This window comes from Ischnura elegans, chromosome 4, assembly GCF_921293095.1.
Source record: "Ischnura elegans chromosome 4, ioIscEleg1.1, whole genome shotgun sequence".
Taxonomy (NCBI): Eukaryota; Metazoa; Arthropoda; class Insecta; order Odonata; family Coenagrionidae; genus Ischnura; species Ischnura elegans.
In genome coordinates this window covers 57,369,386-57,393,875 of record NC_060249.1, presented here as the reverse complement: position 1 = coordinate 57,393,875, position 24,490 = coordinate 57,369,386, and the positions used below count along the sequence as shown (strand labels likewise).

General features: G+C 39.0%; 1 protein-coding gene across 2 annotated transcripts in view; it reads left to right on the top strand.

Annotated features, from left to right (window-relative positions):
* The first annotated feature begins 2,255 nt into the window (after positions 1–2,255).
* The window catches only part of LOC124157549 (structural maintenance of chromosomes protein 6), a 68,801-nt gene continuing 46,566 nt past the window's right edge, over positions 2,256–24,490 (top strand). For both annotated transcript variants that reach the window (XM_046532373.1, XM_046532372.1), the window contains exons 1-7: positions 2,256–2,723; positions 2,807–2,962; positions 5,859–6,103; positions 7,241–7,360; positions 11,153–11,283; positions 11,400–11,603; positions 21,497–21,693. In XM_046532373.1, coding sequence (XP_046388329.1) covers positions 2,417–2,723; positions 2,807–2,962; positions 5,859–6,103; positions 7,241–7,360; positions 11,153–11,283; positions 11,400–11,603; positions 21,497–21,693 — 1,360 coding nt within the window. In that variant the 5' untranslated portion in view covers positions 2,256–2,416. The remainder of the gene's footprint in view (positions 2,724–2,806; positions 2,963–5,858; positions 6,104–7,240; positions 7,361–11,152; positions 11,284–11,399; positions 11,604–21,496; positions 21,694–24,490) is intronic.

The following is a 24,490-nucleotide window of genomic DNA, read 5'->3' as shown; positions in this document are numbered from 1 at the left end:
CAACATTATCAATGAATGTTGATCCAATGTCTTGCAATATAGGTCTTGAAGAATTTTTAATGCAAGTTTTTTCCAACATATTTAAACATCATCAGGGCTATGAATTAATGATATTTATATAAATGAGTACATAACTGTGATATGTAAAAGGTTATGGCAAAAAATTTTTATGACAGTAAAAAATAGTTGTAAATTAATTATAAAAAGCAGAGACTAGAATTTTGACATACCTTTTATTCCATTGAATTGGATTTGTTTATTGATGGTAACTAAGCTGAGACTGTTCACAGTTAGGTACCTATCAATTTTGATTTCACTGGACATATTATACAAAAAGAGTCTCCGCTCAAAAATACATAAGTTAGACATCTAGAAGATTTTTATAATATCCACAACATTGATCAAGGCATTTTCTAGACTTCTAGTAGATATTTAAAATATCCAAAACATGAAGAAATTTTCTAGACATCTATAGAAGATATTTAAGATATCCAAGACATTGAAGACATTTTTGTAGATATCTAGAAGATATTTTGTGCTAAGTGGGAAGTTGACCCAGTGAGAAATGGGTGGTGGAATCCACGTGGAGATGTAACGTGGATACCACGTGTTTTTGGTCGTGGAATCAACGTGGAAATTTGGTGGAAGAATTAAAACAGCAGTAGGTGCAGCTGTCCTAAAACCATTAAAACCTCAACCACTCTATATCTAAACCTTCTATATATGTGTCTACGATTTTTCATGTGCTCTCATGGCTGCCTTTCCACGAATTATATAAAAATAGAATGTGCGATACATTTTCACATATAACTAGCGTGGTTTCAGGTTGATAAATGACGCAATGTCACCAGAGAGTTAAGTTCCACAAATTAGAAATTCTGTTTAACATTTTATGATAATCACCACAAATCCACTTGAAATCAACGTGGGTCCAACCACTCAATATCCACCACCACCAAATATCCACCACTCAACGTGGATTCCACCACCCATTTCTCACTGGGGACCATGGACTCGTGCTAAGATAGGGTTAGAGGGTCTAGAGTAGCCGGGGTAAAGGCTGGGCACCCCATTGCGCAGTGAGGGGAGGGTTTTGGGGGATAAAACTCCCTGCAGAACTCATCATCAGAGAAATTTTAAAATTTAGTCCATTTTACTTAATTGGATAAATATTACTTAAAGAATTGTGTAAGGATTTTTAAAATATCCCTGAGATAAAGCAGTAAAACTCACCATTTTGATCAATTTATCCAATTAATTAATCTGGGGTAGAGCACCCACACCTCCCACATTCCATACCCCCAGTATTAGTTGCTTGTAAAACCCCCCTAGCCTTAATTCCCAGCTGTGCGCCTGCCCCGTTGAGTTGGGTCCCAAATCGGTTGGACAAGAATACTTGGGTAACTCCAACCCCAAAAAGAGCTCTATACAGAGATGTTCAGAATATTCTTATGCTACTCGTAACACGAGAAATATTTTCCTCTTGTAGGCGCCAGCAGGCTATGGTTAAGAAAATTCACAGAAAAATTCTTTCCCTCACTTTGTTTTTTGTATAATGGTACCATTACTTGGTATGATGTTTTTCAAAGGACTATTAAGCATTATAAAAACAAATTAAAAATAGTAAATGAAGGCTAATCTGAGGTATGAACAGTGATGTCAATTGTCTTTCACTCAATAAAAAAAATTTGTGGCACTGAAAATTTCTGTATTTTTTTACTTTAAATTAATGTCACAGTGTATTGCTACGCATTATACAAGATATATCCACAGAAAGTACAAAGAACAAGAAGCTCTAATGATACCGTAGGTATGGAAGGAAAGTGAATAAAGCATTATGCGATTATGCCATGAGACGTGTCATTTTTCATTTTCCACTTATATTTTTGACCTATTGCCACCATTATTATCACTAAAAGCCCATAAAAACTCTTTCCGGTAAATTTTGAGGCGCAAATTAATACCTATTTACTTCGGATGACAAATAATATACGTCTCTAAGCATATACCATCTTTTACAGTGCAGCTAAATGCATCAGCTGGCCACGACCACCACTTCCCGTCACCTCATTTGATGATGTTAACGCACTCAGCGCGTCGGACCAACTCCATGCCATAATAAGGCAGAGGAGATTGATTGAAAGAATTATGTGATAACTCTGATTACCTTCCAAGATAGTGGAATCCTTTCATTCGACTCAATATTTGTTCGACACATAGCGATCTATCACTTGTATTGCGCCATGGCCCATGGGCAATTGCGCATGAAGTAGTTCCAATATTCGTCGACTGTACTTTTGGCGCACCATCGCAATTGTTATCGAAAAGAGCAAGAAAAGAGTGATGAGTGGTGTTGTGTTATGGCGGGAGAATGTTTTCTTAGGTGATGTAAAGTGTTGCTTAGAATTTTTTCTGAATGATGGGGGAGGTTTCAAGAAAACGCTACCATTCTCCGTCTCAGGGTGAATGTAGTAAGAGGTTGAGGGATTCAGGAATTGACAGCAGCTGTGGAGATAGCCAGGAAGGTTACGGTTATGCCGGGACAATCAAGAGAATTGAGTTGATAAACTTCATGTGCCACAAGCATTTAGAGATTGATCTGCCTCATGGTGTTAATTTCATTATTGGTCGCAATGGCACGGGTAAAAGTGCAATATTGTCAGCCTTGGTTGTTGGTCTTGGTGGAAAGGCAAGCGATACAAACAGAGGGTATTCGTTGAAAGGTAAATAATGTTGTCTTCAAGGTAATTAGTGAATTATCGTATATATTTGTCTGTTGTACTCAAAATATGATTATACATTCCAGAATTCGTGAAGACAGATGAGCACAGCGCTGTTATCAAAATTGTGATAAACAATGAAGGATTCAATGCTTTTTTGCCGCAGGTATATGGTTCGTTTATCACAGTTCAGCGTACAATCGGACCTACCTCTAGCCAATACAAAATTACATCTTCATTCGGTGAGTTCAATGCCTTTGATATGCATCAAACCTGGTGGAATCTTTCTCTTTGCTAATTGCACACCATTTATAGGTGTTACAGTTCCAGTGGAAATGTGAATTTAACATTTTGGACTCGGCTGATGTTGAAACAAATTTTGGCAAGCAACTAGCATTCGGTTCACTTATTATCAGTATTTGGGAGTCTCATATGTATCAAAGAAAGGTGGAAATTAGGGATTTAACACACACGAGTGAGCGTTAAGCACTTCAATTAACTGCTTATATACAGTTACTTTTTGTGAAACATTTTGAAAATTGCATACAAGATTCAAGTAGGAGGATCTATTGAATTTTTCTTAAAAATGCAAGTTTAACACTGCTTTTGGGTGAAACTTTGGCGGAGTTACATGCATAGGGATATGTCATCTCGCACGAAGTTCTTGATATTTACCATCAGTTCAGTCATAAAGGGGAAGTAACGGTTATTTTCATAAACCAATGAGGAGAGTATTGGTAATAATTACAGATTTTCAAATATAAAGGTAACAAGCAAAAATTACCTGCATTGTTAATATGTTACCGGTAAATGAATCGCTTTACTTAAAAATTTATTTTATAGGTATGCATTGGGCTAGTTTTATAATATGTATATGGTTAGAGTTAACTTGAGCATAAAATTGCTGTAATCATAACTTGCAATATTTAACAGCTACTGTAAAATAACTCAGAATAGTATTTTGTTAAACTCATGACTGCTGGTGGAAAATTTGTGGAATCCATTTTTCCCACTCCACAAAAGTTTAACTAGACATTACAAAAATGGTACATAAATAGAGTGGCAGCAATGAAAACCTCGCCAGTTAGTGTAATCTATGGTGAAAAATTTTTGGTGGGATTATCTATTCATCAGTGCCTTAGCCAGTCCTGTTATTTCTCCATTACTATACCTTTCTTTACCTTGTGTATCCTCCCATTCCCACCTTTTCTCCGACAAAAACAAGTTATTTGTTTAATTGGCTGCTAAATATGCTAAGATAGTATAGAATTGAATCAAAAAACTGCTAATGAATGGCGATCCCCCTCTGTTACAAAGGATAATCAGTGTTCTACTGTTTGTCAATTTTCTTGATTTCACCCATGGAGGTCATATTCCTATGATGTATTAGGCACATGATATACATTTTGTTACCCTGCTCCAAGATGAATGAGCATATACTCATTGTCAGAAAAGAAAGTGACAGAAAACTCTGATAGTTCGGGACAGATACAATAACGAAGTGGAAGATAGATGTGCATTCTTTCATTCCTTGATGGTATAAAGAATTATCTTCATCGGCACATTAATAGAATACTTTTATGTACATTGTGCTTATGTGATTCAGAGACAAAAATTGTACCTATGAAGTCGGAAACCAGTTAAGGTTAGTAAAGGAAACGGTGGTGACTAAATGGAAAATATTTGTCAGTAATAGGAAATTAGGTATTAAAGTAATGATTTTATCACTTTTATTTCCATGTTAGATTTCTTGTTGCTTATCATCATCACTGGCCCAAAATCCTGAGATTGGTTTGATGCAGTTCTCAATTCTCCTGTCTTCTAATCTTTTCACTCTTTCGTATTTCTTCTCTTTCACCTCCTTATTTACTTGTTCAATATATTTTATTTGCAGTCTTCCTTTCCCATTTCTCACATGTACCCTCTACTGTGTCAAGATATGGCCGATTAGGTTGTTTTGTCATGTAATCAAGGTCATCTAAGGACTTCCTCATTGCTCATTCAGTCAATCCAATGGATACTCATCATTTTTCTGCAGCACCACATTTCAAAAGCCTCCATCCTTGATTTCTCTGTTGCTTTGCAATGTATAAATTGAGAGAATTCCACCATGTAATGTTATAAAAATGACTGGGGTAGCTATGTCTCCACAGTATAATATTGTGGTGGTTTCCCTTGCTTTCCATATTGCAGTACTACAGCCATTGAAGTAAATGTTACCATTCCTGTAGTAAAATGTGCATCGCTGTACTGACTGAAATGGTCTTCATCTTTGATGGTTAGTCTTCATCGGAGATGCATAATAATAATATGTTTTATTTGCCCAAAAGACCAAGGTGCATTTTTCAAGGTATAAGGCACGTCTATCAAAAACATAAGTTTTATTATTATAGTATATTATTATTGCCTTTGATAGATGGATTTTTGCTAAAAAGCCTCGGGGTCCACTGGGTAAGTCTCTGAGGAGCATACAGTTTCTGTGGCAAAATTACTACTCCACGTTAGTTACCTATATTAATATTTAGGTAGTGGTCTATTGATTATTTTCAAATTGTATAAATTTGAATTTAAACTCAGAACAAAATGACTTGCCGGTGTAAGTGGCAGTATTCCTGACCAACAATCTTGAGTTTTGAGTTCACAACCAGGCTGACAATGAGCCAAATGATTTCTTATTTTCTGATGAGTTCCACCTATATATTTCCGCATATTTGTTGGCAGCCTTCAATTGGCAAGTAACAGCATCTTCACAGGTTTTGGTATTATTTAAATGGCCTACCTTACCCGAGAATGGACCCTCTGAATGCCATGCCTTTTTCCCTACAACTACTTAGCCTATGTGTAAATTCACTTATCTTGCTGCTAAACTCTATATCTAGATGTCTACCTACTAGCCACAACCCATTGGACACTCTCTGTGGCTCTTAGCTTAGCTGTGACTCATGGTGTTCGTTAAGCTTGAACTTAATTTTTAAGTACAATGCTTTCCCATCATTGACAGTATCGTCTTGTTTTCTGTGGTGCAAAATTTAGGTTAATCATTTGTATCTACCATTCTAATTTGTTATTTTTGTCAGCATAACCTTAATGAAGGCCAACATCTCCATGTTATTAATTTTCTTTTTTTTTCATTTACAGGAAATGTTGTGTCTACAAAGTATGAAGACTTGGCACGTATATTAATGTACCTGAATCTGCAAGTGGATAATCCTGTGGCTATTCTCACCCAGGACACTGCTAGAAATTTTTTGCACAATACAAAACCGACTGATAAATACATATTTTTCTTGAAGGCAACCCGGTTGGAATTCATTCAGAGTATTTACAAAAAAGTAGCTGATTGTCTTGCCTCAACTCGTATCTCACAGGAATATCGCAAAAGGGTTAGTATAACTTATTTTTAATGCCAAAATGTGTGAATTATAGTTTCTTTGCAATTGAACACACACATCCAAAGTTGCCTACAAAAGAAGACCACATTCATTGTCCGCCTTTTTCATTGCCATATTTTTTATGGCACTCGGAATATATCTCAGAACTGGTAGTGGTTCCTTTGAATGGGTCCTACTTCTTCTGTAAATAATAAAGTTTCCAAAGGCTGTGTATATCTGACATTAATTAAGCCTATTTGACTTGGGTAAGTGGAAACAGTGGAAATAAAACACATGGACGTTGTGTGAATCTTTTATTCCATATTTCACCACTCATAAAAAGGATTGTGTGAAAGATAATCACACTGTCCAGATGTCAAGGCATCACTGAATGGCTTTCACAGGTTTCACTCTGTAGGAATGGGAAATTGGGAAATACATGAGGTATGTTAAATTATCCGGTGGAGAAAAAAGACTTGAAGGCTCGTCCTGGACCATTTGGCTGTGTACTGGGTCAGTCCAGCACCTTTGGACTGTCACAATACCGCGGAGTCTTGAGTGCCAGGTTATAAGTACCACATATGGCTCGGGTTTGCCCCAGATTATGCATTTGAGAATTTGCGGAAGGAAGTCTCATTGAACATGGATTATCTCCCCAAAGACCGAATGTTGCTCTTTTAGCCTCAGTGCATTGACTTGTTGGACATTCAGGTGCTATATTGTTTTCAGCTGCATCTAGCTATGCAGTTGACATCAGGCACAGAAATAAGAAATATAGTGGACAATGATATCAATAATTTGTGTAGGAGGTTTCATTTGTTGTCTACAATGAGGCCTTATCTAGGTAAAATGCATCTGAAATGTACTTACAACCATTCAGCAGTCTAAGTTTGGCTTCGTTGTTTATTCTGAGAGTTACCCATCCTACATGGCATCCACAGTGCGACGGACTTGTTATAGCACCAGAGCAAACAAACACCTTTCATGGATGGATGATTTCCATATGCTTTTCCTTATGGACCATAAACATGAACACATCCCTTCCCCCACAGGGGCTCAAATTAAACTCCTGCCATTGCCCTTGCCTGTATCATCATGAAATTGATGTAATCGTTGACTTAATTCTTTTTTTTTCCCTTTTCAATGTAGAAGCTAACGTCCATGCAAGATGAAAAAGCAGAAATACAGAGGAGGCTGAAGCGTCTCATGTCAGTGGAGAAAACCAGGGACAAGCTTGAGTTTGCCCAAAATGAATATTTTTGGGCCAAAGTGAGTACAGAATTCTACATTTTACTAAGGCTGATTTACACGAGGCATGTCATTTTGCAATCTGACGCATGTACAAAGGCAAAATCAAAATTGTATTGTGTGAAGTGGTGGATTGCTACAACACATGCGAAAATGTTTGCATGCGAGACAGTGAAATAGTCCCTGCTTGCATTCTCGCAGTTTCAACAAATGTTTTCGGTACTAACCTGCGTAATGATGTGCCCCATATAAAACGGCCTTTATAAATAGTGTAATCCTGATTTAAGGTTTTTCAGAAGGGACGAAATTTAAAACACTTAATGTGGACCTGGTATTATTTTTAGGTTTTTAGAGTACATATTTAATGATTGGAACAGCTTTCTATGATTAAAAAAATATACCGTATTTCTCCGAATATATTCCCCCCCCCCCCCTAATTTTGAGGCTTCAGTTTCGGGAAAATTAAAAAAAAAATGAGTTTGAATGTTGCCCCCCCCCCCCCCTTTACTTTTACCACTGGCATTTTTGGAAAAAAAGGGGGACTATATTCAGACATATATGGTTTGTAGTTATATGTCCTTAAAGAAGCCACAAGCAACAATAAATTTTTTACCAATTATGTGCGATTCCCAAAAGTCGCGAACACGTTTCAGAAAACAGCTAAAAATTGGGAAGTAAAATTAAGCAATTAGTGGATCACATACATATTTATAGAATTCTTATATCAATTACATTTATGTATGTAAGTATTAAGTTATAACTTAAAACTTTTTCCCATTCAAATGTTATTGGGGACAGTTATCAACATTATTAATTCCAGTTTCTGCACTTCTTGGTTGTCTCAATACATTTTGGCAGTGTTATTCTATATGAATGAGGTGTACTTATAATATCGTCAGTGTATCATGAAAGATGGACAAAATAAAGACTTAATTTTACAACATAGGTATACATTTTTTGACTTTAAGAATGTGAGTGATAGTATGAAAGAAGGGAATGCCAGCTGTAGGAAATTAAACTATAATTGCACCCATACATTTTTGGTGAGTGAAGTTCAATTCATTTTTTCTCCACTGCGCTATTCTTCGAGGATATATTCAACAATTACAATTGCAATTCATCCTTAAGAATCATGGGCTTAAAACTGATGCAGGAGAATATGCAGTTTTATAATTATGTATGTATTCCCAAGAACATGCACTATCTTAATGTTCTATACTTATGTATCTAAACAAATAAGTGCTATGTATTTAAGCATACCTATGTATGTAAGCATCGTAAGGAAACCTTTTGGACCATCAACCTATTGAAAACTATTGTCAGTGATAATCATTCCTGATATTTGAATAATCATTTGCATGAGCTTTCATAGACAAACTTTAAATTGAGTAAAAAATTGAAAACTATTTGTTGCCTATAGTTGGGAAAATGCAGAATATGGAAATGTTTCATGCATATTATTTTTACATTGCTATAATATGGAATTGATGAGGAACTCAAAAAGTTATATTGACTGAAAAAACATGAAATGTGAAGTTGTTCAATCGAGAATCAACTGTAGTTCTTTTATTGGCTAATTATTCTTAATATTATTAACCATGTTCCAATGGTAAGGGAAGGTAATAAAATGCTTATTGTCAAAAATGCCACCCACATTGAACTGCCATTTTTAATTCACTGTTCCATTCAGTCCAATTCCATTCACGGTTCCATTTAATTCAATTCCATTTCAATCCATCCCTGCTTACCTAATACATCTTAATTCAAAAACTATTTTCCATGATTTTTTCCTATTTAAATGATTATAGTCCTTAGATGAAGTTTTTGAATGTGAAGAAATCATTATCTTTCTGAGTTATTTCATAGTAATGGTGTTAGTTTTGGATGTTAATCTCATGACAACTTTGACTATCTAGTCAATTATTTTTATGTAATCTGAGTGTAGTGTATTTTCTTATCGAGTGTTTTCTTTTCAATGACTATTGCAAATTGTATTAGTTTAATGTCCAAGAAATGCATACAGTAGACTTTCGTTAATACGAACAATCATATTACGAAGTTTTATTTTTATGAAGCAATTGTTGGCCTCGACAAAAAGGCTAATCCAATCTATAGTAAAATAAATGTTATTATGAATTTTCATTTTTACGAAATTACAAACCTGTCCTAGTTGTGGCAGTTACAAAAAGAAATTGGGTACCAAGTTCCACGATTAAGCAATGGCTAGAGGTAAGTGAAATTCGCGAGATGCGATATCGCGAAATAACGCGAAATCAGTAAAGAAAAACCAAATTTCACGTTTTTTTTGCGATTTTCGGTGAATAAACAAAAAGCTCACATCTAATGAGTCCACCTTCCCAACTCCCGTATGTGTGACGGTCACTGTCGTGAGTGAGAGCTCCACAAACCTGAGTGAGTGAGTGCGTGTGTCCTACGCGGTCATTTGTTCCTTGGAGCAAACCGAGGTGCGTGAGTGAGAGCGTGTTCTCATTAATTTTATTATTTTGTCTTTTTCTTTTGTGTGAGTGGGTCACTGTCGTGAGCGAGAGCTTCACAAACCTGAGTGAGTGAGTGCGTGTGTCATACATTTTATTATTTTTTTATTATATCCTTAAAGCAAATCCGCGAGGTGCGTGAGTTTCGCATTTGTATAATCTGTTAGTGTTTTATCTTGTTTTCGTTCATTACTCCCCTTGTTAGCATTGTATATTCCCACCCCCCACCCCCATCTGCCCACCAAAGAGTGCGGCCCTGGGGAATTAATTTTCTTTCAACTGTTTAACGGCCGTAGTTCGTTCAATCACTTATACGTTACGTAAAATGTTTAATAAAAGTATAAGTATTCATGAAACGTGTACCATAAAATAACAAAACGCCTATAAATGAGGAAAAATTGTAGCATTATAATAACACTGCCAAGATTTTCTATATCACCGAAATCACATGGTTTTAAAACGAATCATAGCAACAAATAAAACCACTTTCACGGACCTCTAGCAACGGCATATAGGTGGATATACACTACACTACGTTAAAATCATTGCACCTTGTTTAAGTTCTCCTCTTGCACTGTGCCCAAGGGCATCAATTATGGTTCTTTCTTTAGAAAGAGATATGTACTTCAGTATCCACACAAAATCATAAAGTAAGCTTCATTCCTGCACATCATGGTGACTCATTACCACCCTTCAATTGCCTGTACAGCAAGTCCTCTTCTTTCGATCTTCTTAATAAAAAAATCGAAGCATTTATGGATACAGAGAAATTCAAGGGGGGGTGCTTGTTTTTACACTTATGCACATAATTCAATCTCAAATACCATACCCATGACTCTAAAGCTATTCCACTGTGGGACTATAAGTACGGTAAATTTAAGGGACAAGAAATTTTGGCAAGGTATGTTTTTTTGAGATGATTCTTAAAAGAAATGTTCATACGAACTTTGTTATTACAAACCACCAGTTTTTCAGTCCTGTGAACTTGTGAGATAATGTGAGTCTACTGTATTTTATTAGTATTTTATTCCCCTGAATATGGTTTACGGCATTCCTTACCCCCTCAGTGTTTGCTCCATCCCGATCTTTTTATCTCCTTCTTATCTCCACTGGGAGCCTCAACTCCTCTCCCTCCATGTCTAGCTTTTCCTTGTTCTTTATTCCTCTCCGGCAACCTCATTGTGTTCATGTTGTAATGTAATACATATGTGAGATAGATCCACTTTGTCTAAGTAATGGAAGCTGGCTTTTAATTTTTGCTCATGGTATTTAAAATTTAAGGCAGACATAAATAGGTTTTTGCTGTTGTTTTTTTCAGGTTAGAGAAGAGGAAGTAAAATTAGAAAAGTTAGAAGAATCAAGAGACGAACAAAATGGTGTCTATACAAAGCTTAATGAAGAGCTTTCACTCTTTGGGGAAAAGATGAAGTCATTTGAAGAGAAAAAAAAGTAAGTTTGAGTTGCCTTATACTGGAGAGGGAATTACCAAATTTTATTACCATCTGTACAGATTTTTTTAGTATGCAATTTTAGTGTTCACTGCATTTTGATTATGTGTTTCTCAGATTTCTTGAAGAATCATCAGAAGCTATGGTTGCAGAGGGTAAAGAAATCAATGCAAGGTGTGCTGTGCTGAAAGGTGCTTGTGAGGATTTGAATAATTCAAGAAAATCAAAAATTGATCAAATGCAATCCAGGAGAGATGAAGGTAACAGATTGAGGAAGAACATTGAATCCATTAACAAGCAGATAGCAGAATTGCAAGCCGCGTGAGTGCCTGTTTTTGGTATTATTTACGTTATCCCACCTATGATACCTATGGGGAACAGCTATTTTGTTGACTTAGATCTGAGACTTGTTTTAAACTTTTGGCCTCTGGATAAGAAAATAACCTCAGTTTTTTTCTATCATGTTAACTTTTTAAGCTATAGGATACCCTCTTTTTGTATTATGTGGCGTACAAAATTTGCTTGTGAATGAATTTAAAGGGAAATCCTATCTATATACAGCCCTTGTGGTGACTGACTGACTGATGGATACAAATTCCCGACCACTTCTAGAAGTGCTGGAGTGCTGAAATTTGGCACGCGTGCGGGGAACCCGAAATGATTCGAAGGAAAAATCCGAAAACAGGAAGTTTCCGCCACGTGTCGTCGCTAGGACGACAAAATGGCCGAAATCGGGCTTTTTTCGGGGACCATCTTTCGGTTTTTATTTTACTGCGCGCGAATGGTGTGTGCCACACGGATCGCTAATGCATTTCCTGAAAGCTGATGAACGTTGGCACGTAATAACGTAATGTTGTAAATTTCTTTTTCAGAAAATTGCAGCCAAAATGGCGTCCAAAAATTCGTTTTTCTATTAAAATTTCATAACTTCCGCTCCCTTCGACTTAATTTGAGGTATAGGATAACAAAAATGATTATTATATATGCTTATATCATCGTCTACGAAATGTAGGTAACAATTTTCTTTCGTCGTCCTTGGTTACTGAGAAAAAAATTAAAATATTCCGAAAATCACCGAAAATTACGATTTCCAAAAGATTAACACAAGATTATGTCAATTTTAACCTGACCGATTTCTTTCAAACTTTGTAGTTACATACACCTATTTATTGTTTTTCAGAAAACATGAACGTTTAATAAATGATTCAATATATTTAACAGCGAAAAAATAAAAATGGCGGGCACTACTCACTTTTTTCAGGGACTGGCTTTTTATTGTATTACTCTCGAAATATAGATGTCATAGGGCACACTTCTGTTAGATATGGCAGTAAATGAATGTGACCATATATTATCGTCATCTTTAAACCAGTGGCGGCTCGTGAGTCAAATGCTGGGGGGGGCGCACTCCACCGGGGGGTCATAATTTTTTAATATTTCGCGTATTTTATTAAGTTTTTACGGCAATCTAGGAATAAAATTTTGTGATGCCATATGTTCCGTTTTTTTCAACAAAAATACGTAGTTTTCCTAAGAAAGCTTGATTAATAAATACTAAATGCAGTAGACTCTCGGTCATACGGATCGGCTTAGTCCGGACTCTCGATTATACTGATCAATGATCTTGAAGAATAGAAATATATTTGCTGCGATATTTTGCAAATACAAACGAAAATACGTAACTTTAGGTTTTAGCGCCTACATTCTTCGTGCGGATATGCCCGCAATACACTTATGTTGTTCGTTTTGCAATTATAATGCGTTATATGTCAAATCTATACAACATTTGCAATGATTCAGGTAGCAATGACACTTGTAACACCTGAGGAGGGAGGGGAGTGTCACTGACTTCCACTGGGCAACAAACACTACTAGAATGCGCGCGCTTTGCTATTGCAGATGTAAACTTTGATTGCGGTGTTCGCGTTGCTTCTTGAATACAGTATGATTTAAAATCAATAATTAAACATTTCTCACAAAGTTTTAACAAAATCTGAAATACTCACATGCCTTTATAGTTATATTGCAGAAGTCCATCCTTCTTTCCTTTTGTCCAGCAAAGTGATCAATTACACGTTCGTTGAAATCAGCGCCGGACAACAATTTCTTTCCGATTGAACACATGGCAAGGGCACTAGTCTATAAATAAACAAGGGACGACACAAAATGGGCCGACGAAAAATACGACCAAAAAGAACAAGGTGCCTGGACACAGAATTGGGGACAATTTTCCCCTATATTTCCCTAAAACATAAACGAGCACAGTTGATTAATTCAAAATTGTCTTCCTGAATGTACACACAGCACTAAGAAACTTCTTAATAGGCAATTACGCACAGTTAACTCCTCGAAAATGATGTCTGAACTCATTTCACTCCGTTCTTTCCGAGAGTCTTGCCTGGTCTTGCCGTTACATTAAGGACGACTCAAGGGAGATAGAAGTCTTGGTCCACAAATGCTGATTCAGCTGAGGGACGAATTTAAGGTCAGCAAAGGCATTCAAGTAAACAAAAACGTCACGGACCAACGCCTTGTGTCTAAGATTCATATGTGGTAAACACACGAAACGCCAACGGGTCGCACTTGGAATAACCATGTCTTCGAAATCATTGCCATGATATAATAGAATATAAATTCTAGATCGTAAAAGACTCTGAACCACAGATAGGAGCTGTAAGGATCTCCGCACTGATATGAACTCTTCGAAGCCACTTAAATCAGACCCAAGTGACATTTTCCGTCAGACAGCTACCGCTCTGCCGCTGAGGAATTAGGTGAACATGAACTAATAAAACAAGGACGGCTAGAAAAATGATGAACCTACACACAAAAGGTGCATTGTACGCGGAACTTCTTCACATTCATTGAATGACTCTATTTAAAGTCACGTTTACGGGTTAGATCATGTTTAATCCCTCACACTATCACGCACGCACCTATTTCTTAAATTATAAATCAGTGGGGAATGTTAACTGATTTTTCCTAATACTGCAGGTCTTTTGATGAATTTATCTGAAAAATAGGTACCGCATTTCTAATCATCGGGAAGATATGAATACATTGTTAAGGCCTAAATATTATAATATTAGTTTCCCCAAGGTTTTTGAAATTCGTAATCATAACAGAACTGTGGCAAATACTCGAGAATAGTTTTCCTACGTCAATACGGCCTTTAACTAGTTGGATTTTGTGTTCCGGAATTCAAACACCAAAAAACGCTAGCATAATGGGATAATTTATTTTCTGTAGCAATACCTACCAGTAATTAAAAATAAAATCGTATAACTACACCCAGTACAGTGACCATTCTGATCCCGTACGTCCCTTATCTGTGGCAGCACCAAGTAGACGCCAGATTATACGCCCGCCGGCCTGCGCAGCGATGTCAACTCACACGTCGCTCTGCGCATTCTCGGACGACGTCCCAAGACTTCCATAAGACACAAGGTTAGACGCGTCATAGCACCAGCAGCCCCCACCACTACCACTCTCCATATAACTGCATGGGGATGGATTGGGACGTTCTGGCCAGCGCCCCACAGCTACAAATACGAACTTCTCGCGCTATTTCTTTTCGTGTTTTTCCAACACTTTCGATGTATGTGACTGAAAAAACACTTTGGCTAATTAGATGTATAATCATAAATTAATGGATATTTATTTTTTTTTTACTTTTTCAAATATTTGGGAGGGGCGACGTCCGAGAGTCCTTATGGGCAAACCGCCACTGCTTTAAACCCCCCGAAACCCCCTAAAAAATTAAAATTTGCACATAAGTAGCTTTTTCGGGTACTTTTCGTCACAATTCCGCCGCTTTTCCAATCCTTACCATTCATCGCTACGGAATTGATGTGGACGATTGATGACCGCTGGCAGTAAAAACCTATAAACCCCCGGTAAACCCTCATACACCCCCCCAAAAAATAAAATTTTGCATATAAGTCTACTTTTTGGATACTTTTCGTGACTATTCCACCGCCCCAACGACTCATCCCCACGGAATTTATGTAAATGGATGGTGACCGCCAGGAGTACACAAATTTAAACCCTTGCTATCTCCCTGAAATCCCTCCCAAACGTAAAATGTGTCATTTAGTCTCCTATTTGGGTACTTCTCGCAAACATTACGCCACACTACCCGTCCCCTCTGAGCTCAAGATCCGGAATATTTGGTGAGGGCGAGCAGCCGTAAACCATACGGGAAAATACACCAGAAACCCCCGATCACCTCCTGGAACATCGCTGAAAAAAAAATTAATGAATTTTAAAGTCGCCTTTCCGAGTAGTTTTCGTCACAATTTAACCGGTGCCCAAACCACTTATTAAAACCCCCGATAACCCCGTGAAACCTCCCAAAAAATTCTAATAAATCGCCTCTCCAGGTAAAAGAATCGTCAGACAACTGCTCCGGACCCCTAGGACTTATCGGCACGGAATTTATGAGAACGATTTGTGACCACTGGTTTAACACAAGTATACCCCCGGTATTCCGTTGGAACCCCCCGCAAAAAAATTAAAAACTTGCCTTTAAGTCTTCTTTTATTTGTCGCCACTATTACTCCGCATTGCACTACCCCTTTAAAATCATCGCTACGTGATCACTGTGGACGATTGGTGACCGCATGCATAACACATTAAAACCCCCGAATCCCCCTGGGCACCCTTCCAGGTGGGGAAGAGCATTAATGAGGACTAAGCGGAGCAGCCGCGGGGGGGCTCCTCAACCTCAAGGCGGCGAAGCCGCCCCAAAACGAGGAACGGCGAAGCCGTTCCGAGGAGTAGCTGGCGTCGGCGAGGGGGAGCTTCAGTAACCCTCGGGCGGCGAAGCCGCCCCGTTGTTCAAGCGGCGCAGCCGCTGTGGACTCCCCCCATCTCTGGGCGGCGAAGCCGCCCCTCAAACGGATAACGGTGAAACTGTTCCTTAATGCCCTCGCCCTCTGGGCGGCAATGGCAACCCCAGACGAGGAACGGCAAAGCCGTTCCGAGTATTAAGCAGGGTAGCCCCGGGGGGGCACACTCAATCCCTGGGCGGCGAAGCCGCCCTTCAGTGAGGAACGGCGAAGCTGTTCCCAGGAATGAGTGGGGTGCCTCCCTACCCCCTGGCCGGCTAAGCCGGCTAGCTGAGATGAGATTATTTGAACTTCAAAAGTCTTCGAACGACCAAAAATAAAGACGGCGAAGCCGGAACCGGGGTTTTTAAGGGGCGGAGCCCCTTAACGAGCGCGCGGAGCGTGCGAGTCTCTATTATATACAGCCCTTGAGGTAACTGACTCACTGAAGGATACAAATTCCCGACCACTTCCAGACGTGCTGGAGAGCTGAAATTTGGCACGCGTGCGGGGAACCTGAAATGATCCGGAGGAAAAATCCGAAAACCGGAAGTTTCCGCCACGTGTCGTCGCTAGGACGACAAAATGGCCGAAATCGGGCTTTTTCCGGGTACCGTCTTTCGGTTTTAATTTTACTGCGCGCGAACCTTGCGTGCCACATGGATGTTTAATGCATTTTTTGAAAGCTAATAAACGTGGGCACGTAAATATGTAATGTTGTTAGTTTCAATTCAAGAAAATTGCAGCCAAAATGGCGCCCAAAAATTGGTTTTTTGAAAATAATTTCATCCCTTCTGCTCCCCTCGACTTAATTTCAAGTGTATGATAACAAAAATGATTATTATATATGCTCACTTGATTCTCCATTTAACTTAGGCAACAATTTTTTTTGTCACCATTGGCTGCCGAGGAAAAAATTAAAATATGCCGAAAATCGCCAAAAAGTACAATTTCCAAAAGATTAACACAACATTTCGTCCAGTTTTACACGACCGATTTCATTTAGACTTAGTATATGCATAAAAATATTCATTTTGTTCTAGAAAATGTAAACATTTTTACAATTTTTCCATCGATAAACCAACAGAAAATTAAAAATGGCGGACACTTCCCATTTTTTCCCGGGAGTCCGTTTACTATTTATCGCTATACAGGCGATACATTTCTGTCACACAAACCGTTGGTGCATGTTATGAAAGCCAATAAATGTTGACTTCTACTTATGTAATTTTTTAAGTTAATTTCCAAGTTAAACGCTTTCAAAATGGCGTCCAAAAATTGATTTCTCGGAAAATATTTCATACTTTCCACTGCCGTCGGCCTTATTTTGTGAGTTGGGCAACAAAAATGATTATTATATATGTTCATTACATATTCTACGAAACATAGGTAACAATTTTCTTTCGTCGTTCTTGGTTACTCAGAAAAAATTAAAATATTCCGAAAATCACCAAAAATTACGATTTCCAAAAGATGAACACAGGATTTGTCAACTTTTACCTCTCCGATTTCTTTGAAACTTAATAGTTACATACACCCCTTCATTATCTTTTAGAAAGCATAATAATTTAATAAATAATTTAATTAATATAACCGCGAAAAGATAGAAATGGCGGGCACTACTAATTTTTTCCGGGGAGAGATTTACTTTTTATTGTATTACTCTCGAAATATGGATGTCATAGGGGCAACTTCTCTTAGATATGATAGTAAATGAATGTGACCATATAATGTTGTCATCTTTAAACCCCCTGAAAACCCCTAAAAAATTAAAATTTTCATATAAGTAGCCTTTTCTGGTACTTTTCGTCAGAATTCCGCCGCATTTCCAAGCCTTACCACTCATCGCTACGGAATTGATGTAGACGATTGATGACCCCTGGCTGTACAAACCTATAAACCCCCGGTAAACCCACATACAACCCCCAAAAAATAAAATTTTTCATATAAATCTACTTTTTGGGTACTTTCCGTGACTATTCCACCCCAACGACTAATCCCTACGGAATTTATGTGAACGGATGGTGACCGCCAGGAGTACACTCATATAAACCCCCGGTATCCCCCTAAAATCCCCCCAAATGTAAAATGTGCCATTCAATCTCCTATTTGGGAACTTTTCGCAAAGATTACGCCGCACTACCCGTCCCCTCTGAGCTCTAGATCCAGAATGTTTGATGAAGGCGGGCCACCGTAAACCATACGGGAAAAAATACCAGAAAACCCCCGATCACCTCCTGGAACCTCGCCGAAAAAAATAAAATTTTTAAAGTCGCCATTCCGAATAGTTTTCGTCCCATTTTAGCCGGTGCCACTACTACTTATTAAAACCCCCGAAAACCCCGTGAAACCTTCCAAAATATTTTTTTTAATCCCCTCTCCAGGTAAAAGAATCGTCAGAATTCCGCCTCTATTTTAGACCCCTAGGACTTATCGGCACAGAATTTATGAGAACGATTTGTGACCATTGGTTTAACACCAGTATAAAACCGCCGGTATTCCGTTGGAACCCCCCGCAAAAAAATGAAAAAGTTGCCATCAAGTCTTCATTTATGGGTACTTGTCACCACTATTACGCCGCATTGCCCTACCCTTTACAATCATCGCTACATAATCACTGGAGTATTGGTGACCGCGTGCATAACACATTAAAACCCCGAATCCCCCGGGGCACCCCTCTCGGTGGATAAAACCATTTATGAGGACTAAGCGGAGCAACCGCGGGGGGCTCTTCATCCCTAAGGCGGCGAAACCGTTCCGAGAAGTAACTGGCGTAGGCGAGGGGGAGCTTCAGTAACCCCCGGGCGACGAAGCCGCCCCGATGTTTGAAACGGCGCAGTCGCTGTGGGCTCCCTCCGCCCTTTGGCGGCGAAGCCACCCCTTAATCGAATAACGGTGAAACAGTTCCGAAATGCCCTTGCCCTCTGGGCGACTATGCAGACGCCAGACGATGAACGGCGAAGTACTTTTTGGGTAATTTTCGTGACTATTCCACCGCTGGTTCTTACCCCAACTACTCATCCCCACGGAGTTTATGTGAACGAATTTTGAGCGCCAGGAGTACACACATATAAACCCCCGGTATCCCCCTGAAATCCCATCCCTGAAATGCCATTAAGTCTACTATTTGAGAACTTCTCGCGAGCATTACACCGCACTACCCGTCCCCTCTGAGATCTTGATCCGGAATATTTGGTGAGGGCGAGCCACCGTAAACCATACGGGAAAAATACCAGAAAACTTATGAAACCTACTTGAACATCGCCGAAAAAAAATTTAAAGTAGTCTTTCCGAGTAGTTTTCGTCACAATTTAACCGATGCCCCTACCACTTATTAAAACCTCGGTAACCCCGTAAAACCTCCCAAAAAAAATTCTAATAAATCGCCTCTCCAGGTAAAAGAATCGTCAGACCACTGTTCCGGACCCCTAGGACTTGTCGTCACAGAATTTATGAGAACGATTTGTGACCACTGGTTTGACACAAGTAAAAACCCCCGGTATTCCGGTGGAAACCTCCCGCAAAAAAATGAAAAACATGCAATTAAGTCTTCTTTTATGGGTTCTTGTCGCTACTATTATTCCGCATTGCACTACCCTTTACAATCATCGCTACGTTATCACAGTGGACGATTGGTGACCGCATGCATAACACATTAAAACCCCCGAATCCCCCTGGGCACCCCTCTCGCTGGATAAGACCATTTATGAGGAATAAGCGGAGCAGCCGCGGGGGGGCTCCTCAACCCCAAGGCGGCGAAGCCGCCCCACAACGAGGAACGGCGAAGCCGTTCCGAGGAGTAACTGGCGTAGGCGAGGGGGAGGTTCAATAACCACCGGGCGGCGAAGCCCCGACGTTCAAGCGGCGCAGCCGCTGTGGGCTCCCCCCACCTCTTGGCAGCGAAGCCGCCCCTTAAACGAATAACGGTGAAACAGTTCCGAAATGCCCTCGCCCTCTGGACGGCTATGCCGACCCCAGACGAGGAACGGCGAAGCCGTTTCGAGGAAGGATTGCGGCGCTTTCCTACCCCCTGGCCGGCGAAGCCGGCCCCTAGCTTAGGTGACATTATTCGAAATAAAATTCTTCGAACGACCACAAATGTAGACGGCGAAGCCGGAACCGGGGTTTTAAGGGGCGGAGCCCCTTAACGAGCGCGCGCAGCGCAGCGAGTTTTACCTTATACAGACTGTCCCACAGGTCGTGTGTCATTTTAGACCTCTAATTTTAGTAACTTAGCCTAAAAAAATATTCATGAAAATTGGCACACTTATGGGGAAAGGTCGTAAGTTTTATTGAGGGTAAGCAAAATTTTTACAATTTTGACCTTTTTGCTTCACAATGTGGGTCCAAACTAAAAATTTGAATTTGCCTTATGGGGTTTCAATGTAAAAATAATAAAGATAGAAAAAAGTATGAATTTCAATGACCAAGATGTCAATTCTTAGGTTTTCGGACACGAAAAAAACGAAAAAAACACTTTTACTTACGAAAATTTAGCTGTTGACGTAGTAAGGTCATAGTCAAGGTCATAAGAGTGTCAAAAAGAATAGTATACCAATAAAGGTGTCGATCTATGGGTTTTAATGGGTGCCCAAGTCAATGGAATTGTCCTAATACACGTATTATCCACTAATTTACCTCCAAGCTTAACATGGAAGTCAAAGGTCATAGAGGTAAACTAGGTATAGAGGTATATTATCTATACAGTATGAATACCGATAAATGGTTTGATACTGATGAATGAATTTTTTCTCCTGGAATGAAGTTATGTTATCTTCAGTGGTGCTGATTCCTCATAATAACTACATGCCCACTTATTGGGTTGCCATTAAATTTGAGTTATCGTAGGTTCCATTTCAATGACTTCCTGTGCTTATATTTTTCACACTACTGTAGATTTTTAACCCTCATTCTTTTTTTAAGGTTCCCCTCTTTTGTACAATTTAATCAAATTTAGCAGAGAAGAACCCTAGAGGTGCACAATCCATTGCCCTTGTTCCCTTCCACTTGTCCTTCAGCGAATATCTTCATCAGGCCATCGTGCCTCAAAATGTGGCCAACTAAGTTATCCTGTCTTCTGCTTAAGGTTTTAGGAGGCTTCTCTTTTCTCCCCTTCTTCTTAGCACTTCCTCGTTACTAACATGGTCAATCCATTTTATCTTCATCATTCTTCAGTAGCACCACATTTTGAATGCTTCCACTGTTGACTTCTCTACTGCTGTCAACGTCCAAGGCTCGATTCCACAGAGAAACATACTCCATATGTGCATCTGATGAATTGTTTCCTTACTTCTATGCTTGTATTCTCAGATGTAAGAAGATTCTTCTTTTTGTAGAATGCCCTCTTCGCCTGCACTATTCTACTATCTTTTCAATTTTTTGCAGGTTGGACAAGGAAGCACCAATGAGCAAAGAGGAAATAGAAAAGTGTAAGAAAAGTTTAGAAGATGAAAAAGAAGAAATTGAGGCCCAGTTAAGGACCCATCAACATCACTTCAGGCAGTTGGAAGCTGCTCTTGGGAATGATGTTGATTCCCTACATTCCCTTGATGTCGAACTATCTGGCATTAATATGAAAATAAGTAAGTCTAATTATATAAAACAGGATGTCTGTTTGTCTGTCTGCTATACGGCTGAACAGATTGTAACCAAAGTTAGTACACTGGTAGATTTCAGTCTCTCAAACCCCATACTGCTACTTTCGATTGTGTCTGATGCGTCGTTTTCTCATTACTGTTTATTACGTCATGTCATACAAATTCTGCAGTTGGCCATCCTACCGGGTAGGCACACCTCTTGACACTCAAAAGGGAAAAAAATCGAAGCAGTAATGGATACAGAAAAATGCATGGAGGAGGGACGCAAAAGATATTTTGAGCTACCTTTACTTTTACCGTAATGAAAAATAATCAAGTCACACGCAAAGTTTTATTTAAACTGATTAGTCATATATACTTGACAGTGCCATTTTCTGATATAATAAAATTTCAATAGGGTAGTTTCCTTCATCAAAGAAAACAAAAGGCATTGATTGCAATTCGTTACCCACCATTAGTGTATTCATAATATACAAATTATTTGGTTTTAGAAAGACCGGTTTAGACAAATGGCAATGGTCAATTTTAACCGCATTTGAAAAAGGCCAGATTGGCACCCATGCGATGCCACTCCATGTGATGTCACAGGGACCTAGTTTCTATACAAGTAGATAGGAGTTTTAGATTATCAATGCATGCATGAGGCACAGAGCTCAGGGAAACATGTCTTAATAATCTGCTTTAAAACTGGCTAAGGTCGGAAAGTTTTCTTCTTTTGATAAGGTATTAATAATCCTTATTTAAGCCAAGCGCTACCAGCCAGCAGGGTACTCTGCTACCTGCTAGCATCCTGCGTCATATCAGTGCTCAAAGCCTCACCCCAAGGTCACCTCACTAGTGGCAGCGGGAGCCAGAACGACGTCACACGGAGTTTTCCCATCATTCATTCTTATCCGTCGCGTTTTCGTGCGCTTGAAATTTTTCACTTTTCATTTCATCGCGAAAAATAGGTATAGTCATTTAAAAATCTAAAAGCGCGAAATACATACTCCAGGAGTAATAATCTTTCAAATTATGCAATAAAAAATTATGGGAAACCACCCTATTGTGGTTCTACCATGTTAGGCAATTCGGGTGGCCCTGCAAGGGGGGGCGTGCACCCCCTGTGCCCCTCATATGTATCGGCCTCTGACTCAAAAGCTGTTACCCTTACCTAAGAACCTTCTCAGTGCAAACCTTTTTACTGGGGTATGCGTTCACACAAAATTTTTGGTCTATGGACATACATACACACAACTATCAATGTTGTGGAGCGAGGTATGAGCTGGGGTAGAATTCTGTTCATGGATACTGACGACCTCTACCGACAATCGTCGGTGCAACCTACAACTTTGTGACGTAATGCTTTTGTCAGTAGGAAAGTGGCACCTGCACGCAAGGCTTGACGCCTCGATCAATCATATTTCTTGTTTCTTTGTATTAAAAAAATGAGGGCCCTAAAACGCCGTATGATACTCGGCAGCCTGCGAAGAAGTTAAAAAGATTTAATCACTGCCTTGTGAGATATTTACGATGTTTAATTACTCTGCGAATATAGTTTCTTACTCCCATTGGTGGATGTGGCTTGTTTTTGGAGATTTTGCTGTATTTACCATCAGATTTTTTCTAACTTAAGTAAAAAAGCTTTTATATTCAAGAATTCAACAGTCGTTGATAGAAAATATCGGCAACATTTGGTGCTTAATATATCGGAATTTTCAAGTATAATTGTCTTGAAGAGGACTTAGTCTGCTACATAATTCTTCACCTACGCATATTATAATTTCATTCTTATGATTAGCAGTGACAAAATTATTTTTATTAGTATTGTAACAATGCACGTTCATCTTCAGCCATGGCATGTTTACATCATTGTTCGCCATAAGTCCACAAGTTTCACAAGGGTAATTATCCAATTAGAAAACCTTTTTGTTGCTTGAAATAACATTTTGGGCTATTTAAAATACATTCGTTAAGAAAAACATTGAGATTGCGCAGATGTCACGGAAGGTATCATCGCGTCAAGTGTTGTGATCATGGCCCTTATGTTGTGATTGTGAACTTGTGTGACATACTTTACGCTCTCTGTATGGACGTGTTAATGTTTGCATTTTGATACCATTTGTGTGTTATTTCAAACAACTTTGCGTTGATATGACTTGGATTAAACATACTGGATCAGTGTTAATTTGTGATATACCGTTGAAGGCATGAAGATTTTCTCGTGTTGTAATGGAATGTTTGTAGTTTCATGATGAATAATTCATTAAATGTTTCCTTGTTTCATGTAATCATTCTTTTTATTTGCCCATTTCTTCCGATGGAATACCCGGTACAGTGAGTCCTCGTTCTACGTCACCCCGTTTAACATCATTTTGCAATAATGTCACGAAAATTTTGAGACCGTCACTCGTTTATCGCACCTTCGCTTCGCGATAACGTCAAGGCTTTTAAATTTCGCTCGAGAAAAAAACGCGAAGTGGCGGGCGTTGCAGGTTGTTCGTTTTGTGGGCGGTAATACAGTCAGTCTAAACGAAGTGTAAAACGGTATGTTTATTGTTAATTGCGATTACGAATTTAGCAAATTTTCTGCAAAATGAATTCTTAGGCAGGTGCCCAACGTTTTACTTGACATAATGGTTTTCAGGAACCTAAAAAGTGATTTCAAGGAATTTTTCCGTGTAGAACTCAGAGCTTTTGTCGTCACTTTTTTCGCCGTGTTCACAATAATTTTGGTTCCTGTAACTGCGACAATGTTTCAGCGATGATGATGCCCATGCGACGCTCGCCCGGGCGACCACCA